Here is a 24317-nt window from a genome sequence, read left to right on the forward strand (position 1 = left end):
CTGTGATGTGTTATAAGCTGTTTTCTGAGAACTCACTTGTTAAATAATGACTGCTTCAGCTCATTTCAGACACTCCTGTGGAGAGATACAATTAAGGAAACAAGTTCAATTTGTGTAGATTTTGTTCTGTCTGTTTACTCCCCTTTCTTACCTCTGAAGGAGTAGCTACGCGTTTCTCTGTTTCTCCTAGAATGACAAACAATGCTCTAAACATGCCAGTAGAAAACGAGTATTGGTGAACCTGAAGATGGATACAGTACCACATTAGTTCACATGGGAAAAGCTGCTTTATGGCTGTAAGGCTAAGGAGGAAATAACTGTATCTTTAAAAGATGGCTTTCTGAACAAGCTGCTTGTACAATGATAAATACTGGTGCAGGATACTGTGAAGCATGTGTTGTATAGTCATCCTCAGAAGCCCTTTCCAATAAGTTCCTGTTAACCATTTCTTTTAATGTTTCAGGGTGGAGCAACACAATCTATGCAGTCATTATTTAAAAATTAAATGTATACTATGTTGATTTTTCAGTATCATGGGGGTCTTGAGCAACAAATGCGGCTTCCAGCTCCAGTATCAGATGATTTTCTGTGTGTGGCTGCTGGCATTTAGCCCTCAAATGTGTGAATATCTCCGTCGGTATAATATTGTTCCAGTGCTGTCGGATATTCTTCAGGAATCTGTCAAAGAGAAAGTAACTAGAATCATCCTTGCAGCATTTCGGGTAAGTGTCTGTTGACTACAATTGCACCGTGCTTCTCAAATGAGTAGGTCTCAAATGTTGCTGATGCATAGCTGTTTCTGCTAGACCGTATCAGTAAACTGGATTGAAAGCTTAATTCTCCCTTTTTTTTCATCAGCTGAGTTTTGCTACAGGTAATGGACATGCTATTACAAGTAATAGACGTTTGCTATTCAATGTCTTCTTAAAATAAGGTTAACTAAAAAAACCCTATGTTAACACAGGCACTAGTGATTTCCCTTCTTTAGTTCACGATTCTTTTTTCTACTGGTACTAGTGTAAGACACTGTAGTTACTAATACCTGATGAGTTTTGCCTTACGAAGCTTTAATTAAAAAACATTATTTTAAACATGTATGTGTTTGTCTGACTGACTACCTTAGAAATTATTTTTATCTACTAGTCCAAAATCTTTTCTTGGTGGCTCTGTCAAGATGAGTGAGAATATCCGTGTAAGAATGATAAGTTGACTTATTGTGTCCATGTTACTTGAAAATCACTGGTCCTATTTAAGATAATGTGGAATAACTGAGCACCGAGGCTTGATATTTTCATTGTGAGAGTACCAGTTTGCATTCATGGATGCTAATTGTGCATGTGCGCATAGTTTTACATGTATGCTTGTCAAGTGTCTTGTAGTACAGGAATGCTATAACAACTTGTAATCCTGTTTTAAAACAGGACTTGTATCCTGAGTAGGAGATGTAGATCTTGGAAACTATTTGTTTTCCTGGGTGTTGATTGTGTTCCAGTAGTAGGTGTTGCAAGCAAATTAGGATGGGGAGAGGGGAATTGTTGCTTACTGACTTGCTGATCAGCAATAATGAGCTGTGTGGAGGTGCTTACTCTGTGACTTAAATGGTCTCTCTAGCCAAAAGCATCTGCCACTTGAAAAAATTTCTGGATAAGGTAGATCATAAGAATATGCTATTTATCCTGTCAAAGGAGGTCAGTAGCATGAGGTATTTAGTAGGGGCTATTCTTACTGTGTAGACATCTGTAGATGTTCTAGTGTGCCTTAGGGTCTTGATGTTAGGATTAAGCAGGGATGCATAGCAAGACAGCTTGAAAATGAAAAAAGAAAAAAGTTGAGGGGCTCAGCAGTTTGTATCCAACTTCTTCCAATTCTGAGGTCATAAAAAGTAGGAGAAATAATTGCTAGTTCTTGGATTTAGTGTGTTTTTGCAAGAGACAAAAATGAAGCCAAGTTCTTTGAATAAATAAAGGCTAAGAAAGAATAAGGTGATTCTGTTACAGACTTCGGGGAAATTAACTTAGCTGTTTTCTTTCTCCAACATTAAAGACTAGCGTTGGCATGAAAATGAGGTTATAAACTGGCAGCCAGGAAAAAGTAGACTAGAAATTAGACATCAGAGCTGTGAGTTCTGAAACAAAATTAAAATAGGTAGCAGAGGCAAAATAGCCCTTTTCCTGTGTGAGAAGCCACAGTATCAGTTTATGGAGAGGAAAAAAAAAAAGGTGAATTACATAAAGGACTAGGCTCGATGATTCCCCAAATCATCCCTACTGCCTGTGCATTACTGAAGGTATGCCATGAGTCTTGACAGCTTCAATATGACTTCTCTACTACTCGATTTCTCCTAATTTGACCTGTTTCACTTCTTTGGCAAGATAATTGCATGAAATATGTAATTGTAATGTAATTTTTTTTCTATAAAGCAACAGGTATTGGGTGCTTCTGTCCACTTTGAATCAATTACTTTCTTTACCTATTAAAATGTTTTTTCCTCATTTTTCATACTTTTATTGTCTTTTATGTCTGTTTCCTACCTGTAACTCATTTTGTACCTTAAGATTTTTTTTTATCACTGAGTAGTTTACTGATCCATTCTGTTTAGTCATGTGTTCCTGTTTGTGCTTTCGTAATGTAGCCTTTCAGTTTCCCTATTAAAAAGCTTGAATATCTCACTATGGTATGAGATAGGTAATAATATTTGGAGTAGCTTCCACATCTGCCTGTAATTCTTTTAACTAGGAGTTCTTTGGAGACTATCTACCTGCTCCTTGAACTTGCTGAATTTTGTCTTTCAAGATTCATTATTTGTTCTTTTGCTCTTGTTAGCACTTTTAACTCTAAGTAATTTAGCATTACTTTCTGTAAATTACCTTTTACTTCTCAGTTCTCTTACTGAAACAGAAATGGTTTTTTTTCACATTAAAGCTAATTGTAAAAGCAGTAATATGGCTTTTTTCAGTATGCAAGTTTTAACATTTATTTGCAGTCTTCTGCCTTACTAATTAATATGATGTCTGATATCTTAGAAACCTGAAGTGCAATGGTTCTGTGACATGAATGAGAGTGATGCAGTGTGATCAAATTTCTTCTGTATGGTTTCATTGTTTATTTCTGGTAGATGTTATGGCTTATTTATATGAACACATGTTTTGTTTCTTAAGGAGTTGGTCTTTTATATGGAATTCATGTTTTCAGCTTTATCAAAAAGTGCAGGTGGCTAGCTCTGATTGAACAACATAATTTGAAGCTAATTAAATTGAGTAGAAATGTAATGAATAAATGACATTGGAACTTAACAATTCCATTCTGTGCTTGCAATTCCAATCTTACCAACAAGCTTCTGTTTGAATAAAAATGTCTGGTTGGAATATTCCCAAATGCAAAAGAAGCTGATCTAATCCAGATGGTAACTCTTGAGTTGGAAAGATGACTTCAGTTTGTTGTGTGTGTGTTTCTTTTGGTTTTTTTTTTTAAGGCTTTCCTGCTTTATGCTATTGCTGCACAGAAAGCTAAAACGATAATCCCAGATAAAAGTAGTTGTTTATGGCAGAGGCTATTGGATTTGGAATATAAGCCTGCCCTCTTTCTTTGAATAGTCTTTGTAGTCAGCCCAACTTGATGTGGAAAATGATCAAAGCAGGTGAATTAATACTTTCTGGTATTGAAGGTAGCATACCATCTAGGAGGAAAAAGGTCTAAGGGACCTAAACTTGAATGCCATGGTGGTTTTGCTTTTCAGCATGTAAGGTTGCATTACTTCTACCTTGCAAGACAGAGCCTTTTTTTTTTTTAAGTTCCTCTTTATCCGCTGTAGTGGCAGATATGAATACTCCTCCTGTGTAGTAAGGTCAGTCCTAGGCAATTTATGCTACTAAATGTAGGTGTAAAGCAGCCACTGTGTGGTAGACTCATACCTTACTTCTTTGGAGAGATTATTTCAGGAAGTGGCCAATTCTGTCACTTACTAAATTAAAAAGTGCCAATAAGAATTTCTTAAAAATACCACTTTGTTTCAATGTAGTCTGTTCTTAAACGAAATAAATTTTTTACTTCCCTAGAATTTGTTAGAGAAATCTACTGAGAGAGAAACTCGCCAAGAATATGCTCTTGCCATGATTCAGTGTAAAGTTTTAAAGCAGCTAGAGAATTTGGATCAGCAGAAATATGATGATGAAGACATAAGTGAAGATATCAAATTTCTACTGGACAAGCTTGGTGAGAGTGTGCAGGACCTTAGGTATGCTCTGCAGTGTGAACTTTAAAAAAAATGCAATTTTACAAACATTGGTAAAACTTTTTTAAGGCTAAATAATATACAGAATTATGATACGTAAATGCTAGTTGATAAGGTAGAGCATATAGAGATGCTGGTTGTATATAAAACTTTCCTATTCTAAGTGAATATTTGCAGACTGAATAGAAAATTAATCTTCACTTTTGGATATGTGATCTTTGTAACTGATAAATTGTGAAAGGACTTCAGAGGGATCTTATAGGAGTTGCAGTCTAAGCTGAAGACTACCTGACTAGAATACATTTTACTGTCCAGATTAACTCAAGTTTTTGCTAGTATTTACCTAATTCTTGCTCTTGTGCATAAATTGAACTGCATACTGTAGTTCATGTCAAAGGTTTAATTGGATGAAAGGCAAGGACTGGGATCCTTGGTTGGGGAAGTTAAAACCTAGAAAACAGGCAAAACTGCCAATTAAATTCCCAAATGCTGTGGTTGTGTGGCTTGGGTTTTTCCTCTTTTTTTTTTTTTTTTTTTTTTTTTTTTTTCAGGAATTGTGTTTTGGGGTGGATGGAGGGGTATGTTTGAAGACAAATTTTTCTCTTGCCTTTCATGCCTTTCCTTATTTTTAAAGTGTTGAACTCTGAGAAGGGGAACAGTTCTCATGCTTTGCAGAGAGCTGACTTCCAAATGTGTCATAGCAAGTTGTGCTCCAGCTTTTTCTTGCTGGGGACAGGTTTGGGCACGCGGTTCAAATTCTGTTCATAAAAGCTTAGCCAATATTTCATTTAGGTCTTTTGTGTTGCAGCTCCTTTGATGAGTACAGTTCTGAGCTCAAGTCCGGAAGACTGGAGTGGAGTCCTGTACACAAGTCTGAGAAGTTTTGGCGGGAGAATGCTGTAAGACTAAATGAGAAGAATTATGAACTACTCAAGTAAGTTTTCAAGTCTTGAATCACATAATTCTTTAATGTTTTCTGTGTTTAACTGAACCTGTATCTAATACAGGTTTTACATTTCAACATGAAGTAATGTCTAGAATGAAAGCAAGTCAGAACATCTTGCTATTTTTAGAATGTATGGTCCTTACTCATGTATGGTTTGTTTTGTTCAAAAGTAGAATTACTTGCTTTTACTGGTCAGATTGTATTGATGATGATAAAGGGAGTATCTCTAGCTTAACTTGCATGCAAATTTGTGCCGTTGACTCTTTTTGTGCTTTCACTTGAAAAACAGTTATACTAATTGATGTAATTAAAAATATTTTTACCATACCTTGGCCTTAGTTTTGTGTTGTGTGTTGTTGATCTGAGTAATGAACTCCTGTCTTGAATACTTGGGGGTTGAAAGTTGTGGTACTGTTCCATGGAAAATCTGACTTGCTGCATTACGTTGCAGTCTGTCTATTTTGTCTTGGGACTGTGTTTGGTGTATGTAGATTGTTAGATGAAGTGAAGCTGAAGCTCATCTTTCCTTTTGGAGTCAAGGACTCATTTGCTGTCTTCTGAAAGTATGTACTCAAAAGATGTGTAGGTCTTAAATAGCTTATAGGAGCTTTTAGTTGTTTAACTGCATTGTCAGTAACTGATAATACGTGGTGTTCTTCCTGTTCAGTATTTGCTAATAAGTGCCAGACCTAACAGAAATCAGGAGGTCGAGTGGAGCACGTGAGATGTTAGAAGGTATGGCAAGAGCAAGCTGTTCCTGAGCTTTATGTGCATTTCAGTCTGCCCTGAAACTTCACCAAACAAGTCTGATAAATTCCTCCCTGAGGGTATATTGCTAAATATGTAGGATTATAGACTTAAAAATTTTAGATGGTGCCAGCTGCAACATGATGTTGAGGCTTAGTATTTCCTGTAGCAATTGCAAATGTTTTGCTGTACTCATCTCTCCTGGTTCTGGGACTGTTAGGTAAATTTATTGTGCTTGTGCTGCCACAAAGACAGTGACCTACAATAGTTACTTTAAAAAAAAAAAAACAAAACCAAAACCCCAAACAAACAAAAAACCACCCCAAAACCAAACAAAACTCCCCCCCCAAAAAACCAACCACCCCTCCCACAATGTGGTGGGGAGATTCTTGCACCTCAGAACTTCTCTTTTGCATTGTAAGGCATTTGACAGACAATCCTTTCTTTGCTTCAAGCCACATCATTTTATTTTCCCTTATCTGCCAGCTTATTTGTTTTCTAATATACTTAAGCTTACTGTTAAACTTACCTTTTTTCCTTTCTTCCACCATTATTGACTTCTTAAGTGATGCTGGACTTGTATTTTGTTCAACAATATTGTATGGATCTTCAGCATCTTCTGATTAGTGGTATGGTTCGAGTTTCTGCTCCTACTTCTTGTCCAAATTAGGAGTTCTTTTAAAATGAGAAGCGCTTCATCTGTCACTTCCTGGCCTCTAGGGAGGCAGTGGCTGTGGTAATTTAATTTTACCAGAATGTTCTTTTTTTAATTCCAATTGAATTTTTAACCTGCCTAACTATTTCAACTTGTTACTAACTTTATGTGATTAGAACACATTTGTCATCTTGCTAAGCACAGATGAATCTAATTTTCCAGTGATCTGTATGTTTAACCTTTTAAAATTATTATTAGTGCCTAACCTTCATATCTGTGTCATTTTTTTTCCCCCTCCTCATTACTGGCTAGAGAACAGTGTTACTGGTAGCTGTTTTCCACTAAAACTGATTAAACTACTTAATTCAAAAATACAGACAATATTAAGAGTTGAGAAACTGTTTTCTAATTCTTACAGCTCTGTATTTCTCTTCGTGGTAACAAAATAACTAATATATGAAATTGGAATCAATTACAAGGTGTAGCTTTCGTCATCTCAGTCTTGGAGTTAGGACAGAACTGCTTTTTAGACCACAACAGTTGACTGAACAAGTGATGTTTTTGAGATAAAGTTGATGGTCTTGAGCCGAGAGAAGTTCGCAGTTGCACTGACCAAAGAACTCAGTGTGCTGCTTTTGTTCTCAACTGCTAGGATGCCTTTTAATTTTTAAATGACTCTGTATAACAGTGTTCTGCATAAAATTCTGCCCTTTTTGTCCTCTCCTGCATTGAACAAGGCTACTGTTGTAAGGTGAGGGGAGGAATAGAGTTGGGGAAAGGCTGATAGATAGCAGGCTTGTCGTACCCCCTTTCTGTGTCACAAGCAATGTGGCCTTACTGCTTTCTGAATCCATAGTGCAGGATCCTGAGAGCTGGGAACACCATGCAAGCATGACTGGGATCTGCTGTATGACAGAAGCAGCAGCATCTGTTGGCCTTGTGTAGGCTTTGTGTTTGTGTCCCACCTCTGTCCCAGTCTATGAATATTTATACATTTGGTTAGTACAGTTGTCTTGAACTCAAAACTGTTGGTCATGAAGCCAATGTATAAAAAAAGGAGTATTTTGTAAACCTCGGTTATAGGTATATGTAGATGTGGCTCACTAAACCCATTCTAGTGAATGCTTTTAATAATTTTGTTAATTAGGGCAGGATCTCTATTGTTTAGTGCAACTGCATGTTTGGAAAAAGTTCTATTCTAGCTTTGCTGTTTGGATGACTTGTAAAGCATTTTTATGGTTACAGGCTTTGTTATTTTAAGTTATCAGTGATTTAAAAAAACAACAACAAAGAAAACCCAAAGCAAAACAAAAAAAAACCCAAACCAAAACCTGGGACTTGATTGTTTCAAATCCTTTCCTAGAATCCTGACAAAACTTCTGGAGGTTTCTGATGACCCACAAGTGCTGGCTGTAGCTGCTCATGATGTGGGAGAATATGTACGACACTATCCCCGTGGGAAACGGTAAGAAAAATGCCAGTATGTTGTTACTCCAGAGACTAGCTAGAGTATATACTTGCCTGTGGCTTTTTTGCTTACTTATATTAAAATATGCTACATAGGGATTGCAGGTTATGCTTAAGTTTAATTCACTAGGAAGGTGAGAAAACACAGACTAGATCAGATGAGAAGATACAAACTAGATCTTGGGCTTAATATATTTTAGTGTCTCTTAACAGTGAAGGGAACCTATGTCTAAAGAAGTCTTGAATAAGTTGTTTAGACTAAAGCAGAAGACGTGCACCAGAAGATATTAGAAGAGCTACCAAGAATTTAATCAGCATATCATTTTTACCCTCTCTTGTGACTATTGGACTATGATTATTGGACTTACGGTAGGGATGAGCTATCTCAACAATGATTAAGTCTATTTGGTGACTTGCGACTACTGAGACAAGATTTTTCTCACAAACAATTGCTATTGTAATTTCAGTGATGTTAGCGCAGATTCAGTTATCACTCTTCTGTTTTAGCATGTTTTCTTTTAGCTACACAAATACGCATTTCGGTGAAAGTGTTAATGTTTATTGTAAACCTGAATTCCTGTAAAAATATACAGACACACTTTGCTATATTTTCTTACTTTGTTTTATTTTAAAAACCTGTGAGCAAAGATGTTTGCTGAATAATTGCATCTCCAAGGTAGAGACCACTGAAGCAGAAAGGGACCTTTGGTTTTTGCAGGAATCATGCTCATCAGTCACCCAAAGGGACATGTGACTTAATTTTTGTAGCAAAGAAGTGGTCTGTTTCTGGTTTCTGCATAGGGTTTAATGGGGAAGATGAGAATGATCTTCTAGGCTTGTTGGGAATTTTATGAACACTTCTTGTGCAGGCTGCTGTCTTGACAGTAGTAGAATCACGAACAACAGACTGAAACTTCATGCCATATATATGCTAGAAAGATTTGTTCACTCTAGAAAGACTCACAGCCCTTGTAGTCTTGTAAGCAACTTGAACTGAAGATATTTTTAGATTATTGGAACAAATCAACTGTTTTCTAGGTCCACTAAGAAAGATCAGAGGTGTTCAGTGTGTACGACTTGTACTGAGCAGTGCTGTGTATCTGCTGATTAGCTCCTGTGTCTTCCAAAACAGATTTATGACAACTAGTATTTGGAGGGAGACAAGATATCCTCCGATAAGGTGGAAACTCATACTGCTGCCTGCAAGTGGCAAAGCTGAAGGACTAGTACTGGTTGCTGCTCCTTTGAGCTGCTCTTTGTCTGAAACCATTTTATTAGGCATTTGCCATAATCTTTAAACAGCTTGCACACATCTACCCAAATGTGGCGTAATGCTTGGGCTAGTATGGCCATGCAGTTGCTGGACCAAAGCTGTGAAGTCGGATGAATGGATAAACAGGACCTGTATCTCTCTCTTTCTCTGTTGGGAAAACGTGCTGCCGGTGGGATCACAGCTCTGCTCATCTCCCAGACTGTTAAACCTATTCAGAAGTGCGTCAGCCTTCAAAAGGCGTGGTCATCAGCAAATAAGAAGTGTCCTAGATACTGTTCTAGCCCACATTCTTATATCAAATTCTAATACTTTAGCTGCTTTTTGCTTATGGACTTGGCTTATTTAGCTTTCTGTTCCGATGGACAAACTAAAATGCCTCAATCTCTTTTAAAGAATTTCCTTTGTAATCCAGTGTATTCTTACTAAGTATGACTTCAGCAATTTTAGGACTAAAAGCTTAAAATACCTAAGGACTGTGTGTCAGTTCCCACGTAATAGTCCATTTCTTACCATGATATTTTTTGATGTATAGTCGTTTACTGCTCCCACGCCTGGTTGGCATTTCACGTTCTCGTTGCATGACTCACTTTAAGAATGGATACTATTCATTGGTTTAGAAGAATAAGAGAATTCAAATGTCTTAAATACTTTTGTTTCCTTTAAGTGTTTATCCTCAACTCTTAACTGGATTGTCCTTCAGCCTTTGAAGGTTGCAGAGGCGAATTAGAACCTAAAACTTCTTGAGTTTACCTGCCGCACACAGCGGAGACCTAGGGTTACAGTTCTGGCTAACCTTTCCCTTTGTCTGACAAAAGAAAATGTTTGTTAAACTAAATAGTACGTTGTTGCTTGGCTGTTCTCTCATGTTGTCAGCTTAAATAATTTTAACTTGCCTTTAAAATGGCACATTGTGGACCAAATTCTCAAGGCAATAGCACTGTGGGCTTCTAACGAGGCTCATCAACATGCATTTTCTGACAATGTAACAGCAGAAATAAAGTACGGCATTGGTATTTCCTGTCACTGAAAATAAACGCAGGCTAAACATCAGCCTCCAGTACAACTTCCATGTGGCCCAAGGGTTACTGCTATGTAAGATCAGCACTTTCAATCACTTGAATGCCATGAACATGGGTTTTATGTTTTGCATGTACAAGAGATTGACACCTAGAGCCGTTCGCTTCTTTAGCTCATGATTCAGAAACGGCTTAAATGCATTCCCTTTTTCACCTTGGTCTGCTTTTAGATATGTAGTGTGGATTTTATATTAATATTTTCTGCTATAACCATCTGAACTGTTCTCATTTGTCTTCATCTTCTGTTTCCTCTTTCTCCCTTTAAAAGGGTCATGTTAAAATCTGGCTCTTCAGCATCCAGAAACTTGTTTGAATTGCCATTGTTTTGGCTTAGTGCACTATTATTATGGGGAACAGTCCCTGCAGAAGATGTGCACGTACCATAACTGGCCCGCTGGGCTCTGTTACTGCTGTAAAGTAAGGAGAAGTTACGGAGAGGGAAAACAGAACTAGAAGTAGTGTTTTGAGCAGGTTTGCAACTTGAAGGAACAGGATTCACTGTGAACCTTCCTCACAGTTGCTTATCTTTTGGTCTAAAATACATGGCTGGGAAGTGATTTATACCAGTAGGCAGTGTTATGCAAGAAAGCTACCGCAGTTCTTTGACTCTTCATGTTCTCAACCATAATTTCAGTCACGTACTGTCATCTGAAATACTCTATTACCATTGGTGATTATAGGATTTTAACTTTCCGTTTTGATTCTTGTGTGTTCTTAGCATACGGAAGCTTTTGAGTTTAGTGCCTTTTTTACCTCCTTTCAATTCCTGAAAATTCAGTGTTTAAGTCAGTCCTGTAATGAGAAAATTCTTGTTTGTGTTTCATAGTCTTGTCTTTGTGTGCACTGGTTTTATATTTAACTCATGATTAAAAATGTGAGGCAGCGTAAGGCAGGCATAAAGGTTTTTTGAATCTGTTACATTACTAATAACTTCTTGAATTCTTGGCAAGGATTTTCCAGCTTAAAACCATTGCACTTTTCTGAATGCATTCCTGTTGTATGAAACATCCTTAAATGTTTTAATATTGTTGGGAAATAATATTCCCTGTGGTCTCCAGGATGGTTTTGACTGAGTAATAAAATGAAATGGGAAATTCTCTTTTTCATCTCCACGCTATGTCTTTATACGTGTTCTGCAGTTTACGAAAACATGTTGTGTTGTGCAGCAGTAATGCATTAATTTGGCCATGAAAAGAACAGTAATAAAAGCAAATGGCTAATGCAAGCTTAGAATGGCAGGATAGCATCAGGTTAAGAGTAATGCAAACGATAGCCTCTTCACAGGATGTTATGTTTAACTACTCAGTGACCCGTGAGAGAACCGATGTAAAGAAACATATGCAAGTCAGTGAGTAATCAGTTTATATATTCCTTGCAAATTCTCTCCAAACTTTCTTTGTTATGACAGACCAAAAATGCTGCATGTAGAGTGTCATCTGAATGGTGATACTTTTTCAGGTTTTAAGTGTGTTGCCTTCCTTTTTTTTTTTTTTTTTAAAGAAATGATATATTCGTGACATGTGATACAAGGTTTCGTCAGTATTTCGTGTGGGATTTGGTATAGCTATTAAAAAGCTATGGCTGACTACTGTGGTGAAGTTTGTAGTGAAAGATGCAGCTCAAGCATATAATTTTTCTGGAAATGGTAACTTAGCAGCCAGTTCTGCATCTTGTGCAAGAATAGCTGTGGCTCTAGTACAGTTGGAATGGCAAAAAGAACTATGAGGAGTGCCAGGTGGGTGATTGAATAGGTGTTGGTGTGATCACAAGCATTTTTTCTGGATTAGGCAGTGCTGGACTGGATTGGGGCTTATTCTTGCAAAAAATGAAATGACCTGGTTATCATCAATTTATGGAGGGGAGGGCACTACCTCCTTCTAAATAATAATCGATAGTGCTGTACGATGCCAACCCTCTCAAGCCAATATTGAGTTCTTTAGCAAGCTGGGTAAAGTAAATAACCTTCTCTGAAAAGGGCTCCTTCCTTGATTGTTATTTCAAAATTTATGGAAGTAGGTAGTGGGTAGCAAACAGGAGTCCAGTACAAACACTTTCTGATGTTGTGAATTCTAAAAAAAAAAAAAATCAAAAAGGTCAGTAGGTAGTATGAGAGATCTGCATTTGTAACATGTCAAATAAGATGTATATGTTAGGAAATAAATACTTTTTAAGTCACATAATATTTATTTTATTAACTTAACCTCTTAATGCCTTGAACATGAAGTGGTTGGATAGGCTAGCTACCCAGAAGCTGAAGTAATGTCAAAAAAAACTACTCCTCTCCTCTCTTTCAGAGTGATTGAACAACTTGGTGGTAAACAGCTGGTAATGAACCACATGCATCATGAAGACCAACAAGTTCGTTACAATGCACTGCTGGCTGTGCAGAAGCTGATGGTTCACAACTGGTATGTGAAGATTATTTAACATACTACTAACAGTAAGAAATATTGGGCATGGAGTGAGGATTCAAGACAGTAGATTTCTTTAAGGGGGGAATAACATTTTTGTGTGGTAAGACTGCAGTTGTTAAATGATAGAGCAATACAATGCTGATGTATAAGATCTTAGCTAGTTTTTCTGTATATTTTGGTTGCAGTTGAATTGAGTAGCTTCACCCTACATGATTGAATGTCACATGAGTAATTCACTCGAACAATATATTTTAACTTATTTGAACTGCTTAATATTCAAGACGAGCTGTAATTTAGGCGTGCACTTGTTCAAGTGGTTAATTGGCAGTTGCTTTGCAAAGTGCATGCCTGACCATTCTTTTGCATGGTTGTTCTTTGCTCTAGTCCTTTCCCCCACTCTACACTGTTGTTTTTCTGTTGCCATTTTAAGGGGTGCAAGTACAACTTTTCTTGAGCTCCTGGAGTAGCAGAAGCTTATGGGCTGGTTGGTTAGATGAAGTTGAAGATCACTCGCTGGTACCTCTTTCATCAGTTGCTGAGAATAGTATTTGAAGTGAGGTTTTTCTTTCATTGTTTGTTGACTAGTTCTCTAATAAAGCTCCAAAACCCCTGAAGTTCTGGTGTGTTCTGCCACAGAACTTGCTGATGGGTGATGCTGTCTTTCCAACAGAGCACAGGACCTTTATAGTGAAGCGTTGAAGGTCTGAAGTTCTGAAAAACTTCGGTGTTCATCTAACAACTTTGTATAACTTGCCAAACTGATTAGGTATGCTAAGCATAAAGCATGGAGAGTTAAAAATACTAATTAGGAATTCTTAATCTGATTATTAATTATGATTTCACCAAAGCTCATATTTCCAATTTGGCATTGCCTTAGAGAAAGATAAAATGCAACAGTACATCTAAGTACATTGGAACATAGATGTTGAGATACAAACAACTAATGTGATTTTGAACTTAAACAACCTTTTATTTCTAAAAAGCTTAGTGCTTGGAAGTACTTATAAATTCTGTCAGTTTTCTTGCTTCTGACACAATGTGATCTTTTTAAAAGGCTGAGTAGTGATGATGCTAACAGTGTGAAAGTGGTGGGGGAACAAGGTTTATCAAGCACGTTCTGACAGGTTCTTTAGGTCACCTTGCCGTAGAAGACAGGCTAGCAAGGCTGACAAAAAGCTCCTCTCCCCTTTCCCCACAGTGTATCTTCTGTAAAACAAAGCTAGTTTTCCCCCTTTTCTGAAGAACATGGATTTTAACTCTTGTGCGTGTTATATTCATTTTATCCTGCTTCTTCCCTCTCATACTGTGGGAACCTTCTTTAGCAGAGAAACATGTACACATTTAAATAACCTACTATGACAAATCTGGAGTTAATATTCTCCACCTGTAAGGAGGACTTCGGTAAATAACATTGAATTTCTGGTTGTGTGGAGATGGAGAGTAAATGTGTAGTCATATGCAACCTAATTTTGGGTCATTATTGTATATTACACTCCACCCTGCTTCTCAGTTTGGTGATATGCTTCTTTTCTCACTATGCTGTTCCGATATATTTGAAGCATTCTGAGTATTATAAACAGGCTTATAGCTAAATAGAGATTACAGTGTGGAAGGCTTACTTACTGAATTTACCTTCTGCAGGGGGGACAGGTCTTATTTCATGTGTGTTCTGATGTGTTGAAAATGTGGTAATAAAAATACAAAACTCTGGTCTTTCTCCAGCACAAACCTCACTGGTAGTAAAAGTTTTCCTGGATGCCTAACCCGGCTTTTTCTCATTTTCAACTTAAGCATACTACTTCTAAAAACATCACATCTGGTCTTCTAGATTTGTCTTGGTTTTTTTAATGGCATGAACGTTTCTGTGCCTGCTTTTTCACAGTTTGTGAACCTTTAGACTTGAGACTGAGAGAGAGATTGCAATTACATCTAGTTTCAGATCTTCAGAGGTGTCAATAAAAAGGATCTGTTTAAGTTAGTGCCATTTTCAGATTCATATTGTCATCTCTGTAGGGAATATGTTCTTGTTTAGTTCTTATTGGAACAAGCCTCTGGGACACATTGTCCTTGGCTTGTATTTGCTAAAGTAGCGTTCCCCATGGAATGGACATCAGATGGCTTGAGCTAAGGAAATGACACGTCATTTGTATGTGGGAGGCCAGATCTGTCTTTGTATAGATCCGGCTTTTGATGTGTGACAGGAGCTCTTCCGTTTCATAGCTTGTGTGGGGAGAAGAGAGAGCAGGATCTCCTGACTGCTGCACAGTACAGTTCAAGTGCCTGCTTATTTAGCTTTGCTTTGTCATAAGATGGATTACTCAGCAACTTCAAGGTTTTGCTTACCTTGGACTTCACAGCTGGGGAAACAGTAACAATTTTTCCCCTTGTGTCCATGTGTTTTTGGAATTCCAGTTACTTCACTCAAAGCAATTGGGTTTTTTCCTTGAATTTAATTGGCATGGAACAACTCTGCATTGCTATCTGTGATGCATGCATGACAGAGGTAGTCAGGCTCTTCCTAGATCTGGAGGCTGAGAGAAGGATTAGAAAATAAAGGCTTGCTCTGCCAGGCTGAGGCTTGGTGCAAGTGCTGTGCCTGGAGCAGCAGAGTAAGGAAAACTTCTGGTACCTGAACCGATGGAGTGTCACGGGGCAGCTGAAGTGGCATTCTGCTTAAAATGCAGCTATATCAGTAGACTGCTAATAACTCAACTTGGAGACAGTTAACTCCTAAGTAATTTGACTAGTTCATTACAAGCTACTCAACTGGCTTTCCCTTAGGGGTTTTTAAGTCAGGGCTAAATGGGGGGAAATCAGACTGTCAGGCATTCTGTTAAATGGTTAAGCTAGGTTGGCAAAAGCAGTAACTGCTGTCAGCTTTTCAGATGAGGTAAGTTCAGGTGAAATATTCCAGTTACATTTGCATGTTAAATGATCATGCACTTGATGAAGCAGGGAGCAAAGGTACCTTTTTAGCATCACTTAATGTCTTTAAATGGTAATTAATCCTGTGTTTTAATCTCACTTGAACTAACCGTGTTAGTCGTGGCACCCCATGCTGACGGTAAAAACCTATTATTGGCAGATGGGGGAGTTCGGCATGGCAATGATGGTGCAGATTTTTTTGTATGTCCTGTTCAATTTGTGCTTTAACTATGTATGAGAAACATCATCTCCTTATTCCTTGTCTTTGCTGGTGTTCAGAGGCAATACCCAACTTGACCATTTTAGTATTAGGAACTGGTTTTGGGAACCTAGTGCTGGTTGGACCAATGTTTTTAATGATGCAAACTTTAAAAGAATCAAATCATTAAGCTCTAAACTGACAGCACTCTACATATATCACTGTAAAGAAACCCAATATGTTAATCTCTACAGATGAAGCACATGCCTTTCATGTGCTTCATGGCACAACATTTTACTGAACTTCAGGAATGGGATGTTGTGACTCAAAGCACCTACAGTTAGAAGCCCAAGTTCCTTCTATGAACAACGGAGAGAAGCAGGTTGTTTTTCCGGGCAGTGTAGAGCAGCTTCAGTGCCTGAAGTTGAGCAGTGGGAATAATATTCTGTCTTTAAGATTTGTGGACCTATAGTCTCCTGGCTTCGTTCTAAAGGGGTTGATTCCAACCTTCTATTACTTCACTAAAATAAGAGCTAGCTGAAGAGCTAGGTGAGTTCTAGATGTTCTGCATTTAATGTGTAATTTATTGATGACTGTACTGGTCATGTAGAACATAGTGCATTAGTTTCCGCTATTTGCTTTTCTTCTAGCCGGGTTAGACCCAGCAAAGTTTGCTCATGACTCATGTAATAAGTGCAGCATATTACTTTTTTCTTGCTCTGTCAGCAGCAGTGCTGTTGGGAGTTGGGGACCAGAGGTCAGAAATAAGAGAATTGTTACAATATCCAGTCTAGTTGACATGTGCAGAGATGGATCATGTGTGCTCTTTGTTCATACAAATGTAAAGTAAAATGCAGTGGCTTAACCTCTATAGCTCAAATGTTCTTCAGTATTCATGCAAGTGCTACTGAAACCATAGTGGATCTGATTGCAAACTTGTTTATTTTTCCTCTGGCTGAGTCATGGTAATGGCAGAACTCATAGCATCTTTCGGCAGTTGCTCCCATTGACTAAACTACTAGACTGCGTTGCCCCACCTTTCTGCTTATGCTGTAGTAGTGAGCTGCTGTTAGGGAGGGATTGCAACTCTTACCTCTGTGCTCAGGTATGATGCCTCATGTCCCCAGGGTCCTTTCACCTGTGCAGGCTCAGAGCTCTAAACTTCCTTTAAACAGGCAGACTTTTAGAATAAACTGCTATTCAGTGAATTGATACTGACGCGGAGAGTGTGAGTATGTTGGCGCATGCTAAACAATGGGGGTTAGGATGCATCATTGATGCATGATCAAGTATGGTATTGCAAGTACAATTAATAAATGGCATGCTGAATGAAGCAACATATTCAGATAAGCTTTGAATATGCAACAGATTCATGTATGATTTTCAGAGTGCACATCTCAGACAAAATTACTTGCTTTCCATCTTTTAAAATGACCAGTTATGCAGAAAGACATTAAAACTGAAACTGCCTAGGATTTTCAGTAGGCTATATTTAGAAGCTGCTGTTCTGTAGAGTTAGCATTGAATATTCAGCATTTGTCACTATTCTTCTTGGGTATAAACTTTGTTCCCCAAAGCCCATGTAGCTCCTAAGATAGCTTCTGTACCGTGCTCACTTGTGTAGTGAGAAGTGCAAGGTGTAATGATAGTTAACTGGCACCCATGAAGTTTGCCCCCCTCCCCCCTGGGTTTTTTCCCCATCCCAACACTCAGACGTGTAATGCTTAATAGAGTAGGCTTAAATCTAGGAAACAATGCCTACATGATAATGCAATCCACTGTATTTATCCTGTTTTTTAGCCTTCATCATCAATACAATTCCTTCTTAGTAGTTAACAGAAGTTAACTAACTAAAAAGTTTGAGAAGGTAGTGTCCTTTATAAAAATTAATATATTTTTTGAGGACAGTTCCTAGCTAGAATGAGACAAGTTAGGCAAAAATCCAATTAGTTATAGGCACACTTGATATCTAGTATGAGTGCTCCGCCTTTTTATTTGAACATAAATATGTATTCTTGTAAAGCTTCATTCCATACAGGTAGGGACTGTAGTTTGTATTGTGCATATGCTCTCTGGGATTTCACACTGCGATCATGTTTCTGTCGTAAGATCTGCGCTCTTTGTAAAACACATTTTAGTATTTCTAGAGCTTCTGCTAGCATGGAGCAAATATTTTGCAAATATCGAATATCCTGCTCAGTTTGCATTTTCTTTTTTAAAAGAAATTGTTCATTTTCATGTGCTATGCTGAAAAACATGTCACCAAAGAAGTAACTTTTTGATAGTTTCACTTCTGATTAGTGTTAAAGATTTGATTTCCTGATAGAAAAATTCAGTTAAACATGATCTATGTCAGTCATTCTGAAATATTCTGTGCAAACTTAAAGCTCTCAAGTGTTGAAAGCACTTTGCTTGCTGTTCATTTTGGCAACTAAATCTTCTGATTAAATATAAAACCACTTTCAAACCAAGTTGCATGGTTTAGTCAAGTTGGTTCTTTTTAATTCGCAGAATGGCTCTGTGTTAGCTCACAGCGCATCTTATAAGTGAAAAATTACTTATACCTTGTCTCCCTAATAAAGGCATGTATTGACTTGAATTTCATAGGTTTTTTCTTTTAAAATCTAATAAAATGTTTGATTAATAGCCTTGTAATAGGAGCTCATTGAAACTGCTGTTTCTTTATAGCTTGTGTGTAAAGTTGTGAACTGGAAGTCTAGAATTACTCTTCCAAAAAATGGACAAAACCTCTCTGAAGGGAAACTGCTGAGTGAAAAGGAGGTTCTTGCACTGTCTCAGTCTGAAGACACACATTAATTTTGTTTTTCACATCATAAGGAGGGCTATGAACCATGCTATGAATAATGTTTTCAGTAATCAGGACATAATCTGTGGATTGTCTATTAATATTATTGCATTCAGCTGAAGACAGGCTTCATTTGAAAACAGGTAACTTTCATGTAATGTTTATAATCCCTCTGCTCAACCATTCAAGCTGTTTAGTTTGTGTGCACATCAGAATGTTGAACGTCTCTTTACTGTGAATAACTAAGGTGAAAAAACCTCCTAGGTGCTGCTCATCTTAACAGTTAGCTTTTTGTTCTGCCTGTTTGCATTAAGTGGAGTCTGTTACACTAAAGATTGAGGATTGCAGAGATTTTTGCAATATCTCCTCTCTTGAGATCCAAGGCGACATGTATAGGTCAAGGAGATACGTGGTGATTTTCACCATGGTTCCACTGAAAATAAGATGATTTATAAAAACTTCTATTTGATGTGGTGGAGGCCCAAACTGTTTGGTCAAAATAGCTGTGATTCTGTTGCATACATTTATTTCTGCTTTGTTTTTATTGCTTGTTTGTGCTGGCTTACCTTCAGCACTGCTTATGGTCTGCATTGGTATAATAGACAAATATTTTATAATCTTTAACACCTTTTCTTTTTTTCCCATGAAATACTTCGTATTGCATTAATCCACTGAGTCAAGGAAGAAAATTGTATTCAGCAAACAAGTGACAGAAGAGCACTGTGGTTTTCCTGTGGTAGCACTCCAGCTTGGGCAGTCTTCCCAGCCCAGCTCTCTAGGAAGATGTCTTTGTTTCTCAGTTTACTGGTTTCATAGCCGTACTATTTCTATTTATTTTTGTGAAGAGCAGTGCATGTAATATATAAAATATATATTGTATATTTAAAAAGATATATAATATATCTAGTATATATTTTATATATAAAATAATATATAAAAATAAGCACTGGAATAATTTCTGACCCAGCAGTATGACATGTTAATATTATATTTCAGGAACAAAATATTAACATAGCTCCAGGTTTGATTTGAGCCTGGTTTCTTTTTTTTCTTTACTGACTTCCGTGGCAAGGCAAATGCATCTGTGGTGGCCCCTCTCCAGCTCCACCTGCCTTTCTCCCGGCCACTGCTAGTGTTAATGTGACGCTGCAGTAATCGGGTTCAAGGGAGCTTATTAGTGGAAAACAATTAACTTGAGAGTTAAATGAACAAAAAATACTGTCTTACCAGAATGCCTGGATGAGTGCCTCATGAGAAAGGCAGGCGTACATGGCTGGAATGGGTTCAAGGGTGGCTGTGCCAGCTTTGTCCCCCACTGGGTTAGATGGGGACTTGAGAGACGGTTGCAACCTTGTCCTGGTGTTGCCACTTCATGTCTACTGCTCAGAAGGTTCCAGGGATTGTCACATCTGTGGAGTTGTTTTTGCAGCAGTGTAACACTTAAAGACCAATGCTTTCAAGGGACAGTTTAGCCTGCTTAGAGCTGGGAATACATCAATTGTGTAACTCAAATACCTATTTGTGAAGCCACAATAAATTACTAAAACTGGTCTGTGTCTCAACAAATCCAGGTTATTTCCACCCATAGTGGAAATGCAGCGTAAAGATGGCAGAACTGTTCTATCTGTTCAAACTATTCCATCTGCTGCCTGTCCTGTGAACTTGTTTGTTTAATTATTTGTCATTGTCTTTATGATTTGTCTGTAACAGTGTATGTTGGCAATGTCTTTTGAGTGGCTCGAGTCATGTGGCAGACTTTTTATTGTAACTTTATTACACTTCTGTACTCTTTCATAAGGGGAAGAATTTCTTTAGAACTAGCTTTTCAATTTCACTTTCAAAAGCATGGGACTCTAGGTTTATGTTTAGATTGACAAAGAACAATATAAAAATATTGATTTTATTTTTCTCTAAGGAAAGCATTCTGCCTCTTACGAACCTCAGTCTGCTAAAACAAGCTAGAAGTTACAGATGTTCAAGACAATCAAATATTTTTTGGATAACTTGCTTCTTTAATAAATTGGAAGCAAGATTTAAAATAAATGTTGTTAGAAAAGAGAGAATATGAAAATTTCACCCTTCCTTTCTTCTGTGCTTCATCTACTTTTCTTCCCTTGCCTGCTAAAAAGAAGAATTTTCAGTTTTCTTTGAAGGCCAGGTAAATCTAACTGCACTGGAATTTGGAGTCTAACACTAAAAGTAGCACTACTTAAACTGCAAGGCTTGTTCCTTTTAGCATGTGGCCTCTAGAAATCTGTTGTATGTACCTGAAAACTTTCCCGTCTATCATAGACTATTTGTTGTTGACAGTGGTCCTTTTGCTCAATCTGAAAATTAGTATAAAATTTTCAGGTAGGGTCTTGTGCCAGTTTGCAATTATCTCCTTATTCCATACTCGCTGAATTTGGTGGCTTACATGTTGGATCAGTTCCTTGTGCCTTTTCCTAAATGACCTTTAAGCATTTGTTGCAATTACCGTGATACTTAAGTATATCTCAGCTTGAGGGTGTCAGTGTCTCTCGTGCCAACAAAACCAATTAAATTAAATGGAATGAAGCAACAAATTGGAATAAGGATTTGAGATGGAACAAATTCATGTATTCACCTCTAAGTTCCTTTTCTTCTTGGAAATAGCACTTTGGATACCACAGAAAACGTGTGTTTGAAGATAGGCCCGAAAAAGGGGAAATTACTAGTGTGGAAGGAATCTCACTTGGTTATTCTAATATGAATGAAAAGATTAATTTGCAAATGGAAATTACTTACGCCTCACTGTCAGACTTCTGAATGACCCACGAAGTGAGAAAATGCGGTGTTTCAAGTTTTGTTGATCTGAGCTCTAGTTGAGAAATGGAGGATTTTGTAGTTACTCTCAAAAGTGATGTACTACACTTGCATGTTTTGACACTGTTCTGCAGCGCAGAGGTATTATTTTGTGCTCTTGTAAATTTATACTGAATAAATTGTTTCACATTTGAATGCAGTTAACTGTAAATGCAAGGTTGTCTGGACCAGCTTCATCTGCTTTGTAATAAGGATGGTTTTATGTTGAAGGAAGTCAGAAGGGGGCTAAAACTGACCTTTGAAGGCCTTTCTGTTCCAGTGTGAGGAAAATGGTCAAAGTGGAACTCTTTGTTCCAAAGAGCTACACTTGCAAATTTGAACTTCCGAGGTACTTGGGCCTTTGCTCAATGAACTTTACATCTTGATTATTAATGCTGGAGGACGAATTGCTGCCTTGTTTTGTGTTGCATGGTTTCTAGCGCTGATTCCAAGTTAGTGCTACTAGGAACTGTTGCAAGATGCCTTAAAAATATCCATGGAATTCACCTCTACAATCCCAGCATGGGGAGTATACCAAAATGACGTACTTAATTGTAAGTCTGTTTATGTGGGAGAGCACAGACTTTTCCAGATGCTTATTGACTTGAGGGAGCACCATTAAGCATGCGGTAACTTTCCTTCACTTTCTGGAAAGCAGTTAAGGAATAAAGCATTATATGTAAACATGTTCAACATCAATGGACTACTGGTACATAGAATTTCATTTCCCTTCATCCCCTTAAATGATTTAAAAGAAAAATGAGCCTTATGTAATGGCTGGACAGTTGGTATATTTGTATTGAGAAAATGTTTACTACTTTTGACTGGCTTTTGAAGTATCATATACAATAATACAATGGCTACTTAAGGTAGAAGACAGCTTCCTAGTGGAAAGAATGGGTGACTGAATTTGTTGTTGGCCAGGACAGTATTTGGCTCTTTTTCCACAACTTTGTACTTGAATTTTGTACATCTTGTAGAACGCATATTGAGCGACACTCTGCAGATCTGTTTGGCCTGGTTAGAAGGGAAAAATGGTATTACTGGTAAGATTGTGTGTTGAAAGACAATGGGTATGTAGGCCCCAAAGCTCAGCTATGTCAAATGTTAGCAGGATATGTTTTGTCTTAGTCTATAATATGAGCTGATCAGGCATGCATGAATCTCTGCCAGTAGTGGCCACACTCATATGTCATATACTTTTGCTTCTGAGTTTAACCACCTTGGAAACTTGATGTGCTTGCAAAAGACCAACCACAATACTTTTGTTATGGTAAAGGTCGTCTTTTTCTGAAGTTATGAAGGAAGGACTAACAAAATAAATATTCATGGGTTTATAGCTTGTAATTTAAAAAATCGGGTCTAATACCTCATTACTTTCCATTGTAGCTTGCATCTATAATCTGTCAGATGGTGTTTTGAATATTTTGTGAAGTGATTTGTTATCTTGGTGACAAGATCTATCCTCCTCCTTTCATTGTACATGCTCTTATAGTGCAATGTGTTGAATGCTTGCATTCTTAAAGGTAATTTTATATGGGGTAAACAGTAATTCTAAAATCCCAGTTTTTCTCTTAAGATTTAACTAAGTAACAGTGCAGGATAAATAAAAAAATCTTAAGACACTTGATTTGTAATACCATGGTGATGGACACCTATGTCCAAATTATGTGTGAAGATTGAAGCTTACGGTGCTACTTAACCTCCTGATGTGATGAAATACCAGTACGTAAAAAAAATATACTTGAATCTTCTTGTCCTTTTGGTATGTATTTTAACAGAGGGAGAACAGGGGCCTACTGAAGCTACTCTTGGTAGCTTGAATTTTAGTGGAAGATGGGAGGGAGAGGTGACCAAAGGCCTGGCAGAATAACCTGTCAGTGTGCTCTCCTGAGGCTGCACATGAAAGCTTCATGTTGAGAAGCTGTCTAAATCCCTCCTATTGGCCTCTTGCCAGTCCCTCTCATCATCCGGCATAGACCATGCAAGAACTTGTCTTAGGTTAACCAATGACACTCAATTGGAAATGATAACCAGATAGAAAATTAACTGGTACTTAGAACAGCAGGTGGGACAAGTTTTTTGTATTTCAGCGGCCCTTGGTGGTGGCTAAAGAAGCGATGGGGTAGGGACAGTACGGGGTTTTCACCTGGGTTTGCAGCATGGCAGTGTAGAGCAGTAACTGCAGATACTCATTCTGTATGCGGAAATGGGATAAGAGCTTTTCCTTGTCCCTGGACTTAAATCTCACACCTGCAAATGAATGACCAAAATAAAAGGTTTTGTAGGGAAGGTACTGTACTATCTACTGTATGTCCTTAGAAGTTGAATATGCCTGTTAAGGCACTAAGTACCTACAAAATGTGCTACTGGTCTGCCTTCTCAGAGATTTTTGCTGAATACACTGCACTATGGTTGGATTTTAGTAAGTCTTGAGCATGCATCTGAACCAGTGTAAGCTATACAATAGTTGTACTGTTAGAGATTGTTAGCTTGATTGATTTTCCTACTCCTAAATAATTGCATAGAAATTTCACATTCAAAGTGGTTCATGTGTGCTTTAAGAATAAATAACTTTGCAGGCTTGTGATGCTGTGAGCGGAGCCATGTATGCAGCAAGTGTCAGTTGCTTTCAAGGCTGGATGTCAGACAGGAAATACTAGAATCAGTACATGCATATAGGCATGAAACAAAGAAAAAAAAAAAAAACAAAACACTGAGGGAGCAGAAGGAGGTTTGAGTTTGGAAGCCCTTC

At 37.7% G+C, this 24317-nt stretch overlaps 1 protein-coding gene across 2 annotated transcripts in view; it reads left to right on the forward strand.

Moving 5' to 3' along the window:
• Nucleotides 1-24317, forward strand: part of ATP6V1H (ATPase H+ transporting V1 subunit H) — a 51908-nt gene that overhangs the window by 24743 nt on the left and 2848 nt on the right. For both annotated transcript variants that reach the window (XM_050892260.1, XM_050892261.1), the window contains 5 exons: nucleotides 530-722; nucleotides 4056-4234; nucleotides 5040-5165; nucleotides 7943-8044; nucleotides 12690-12803. In XM_050892260.1, coding sequence (XP_050748217.1) covers nucleotides 530-722; nucleotides 4056-4234; nucleotides 5040-5165; nucleotides 7943-8044; nucleotides 12690-12803 — 714 coding nt within the window. The remainder of the gene's footprint in view (nucleotides 1-529; nucleotides 723-4055; nucleotides 4235-5039; nucleotides 5166-7942; nucleotides 8045-12689; nucleotides 12804-24317) is intronic.

This window comes from Gymnogyps californianus, chromosome 2 (assembly GCF_018139145.2).
Source record: "Gymnogyps californianus isolate 813 chromosome 2, ASM1813914v2, whole genome shotgun sequence".
NCBI lineage: Eukaryota > Metazoa > Chordata > Aves > Accipitriformes > Cathartidae > Gymnogyps > Gymnogyps californianus.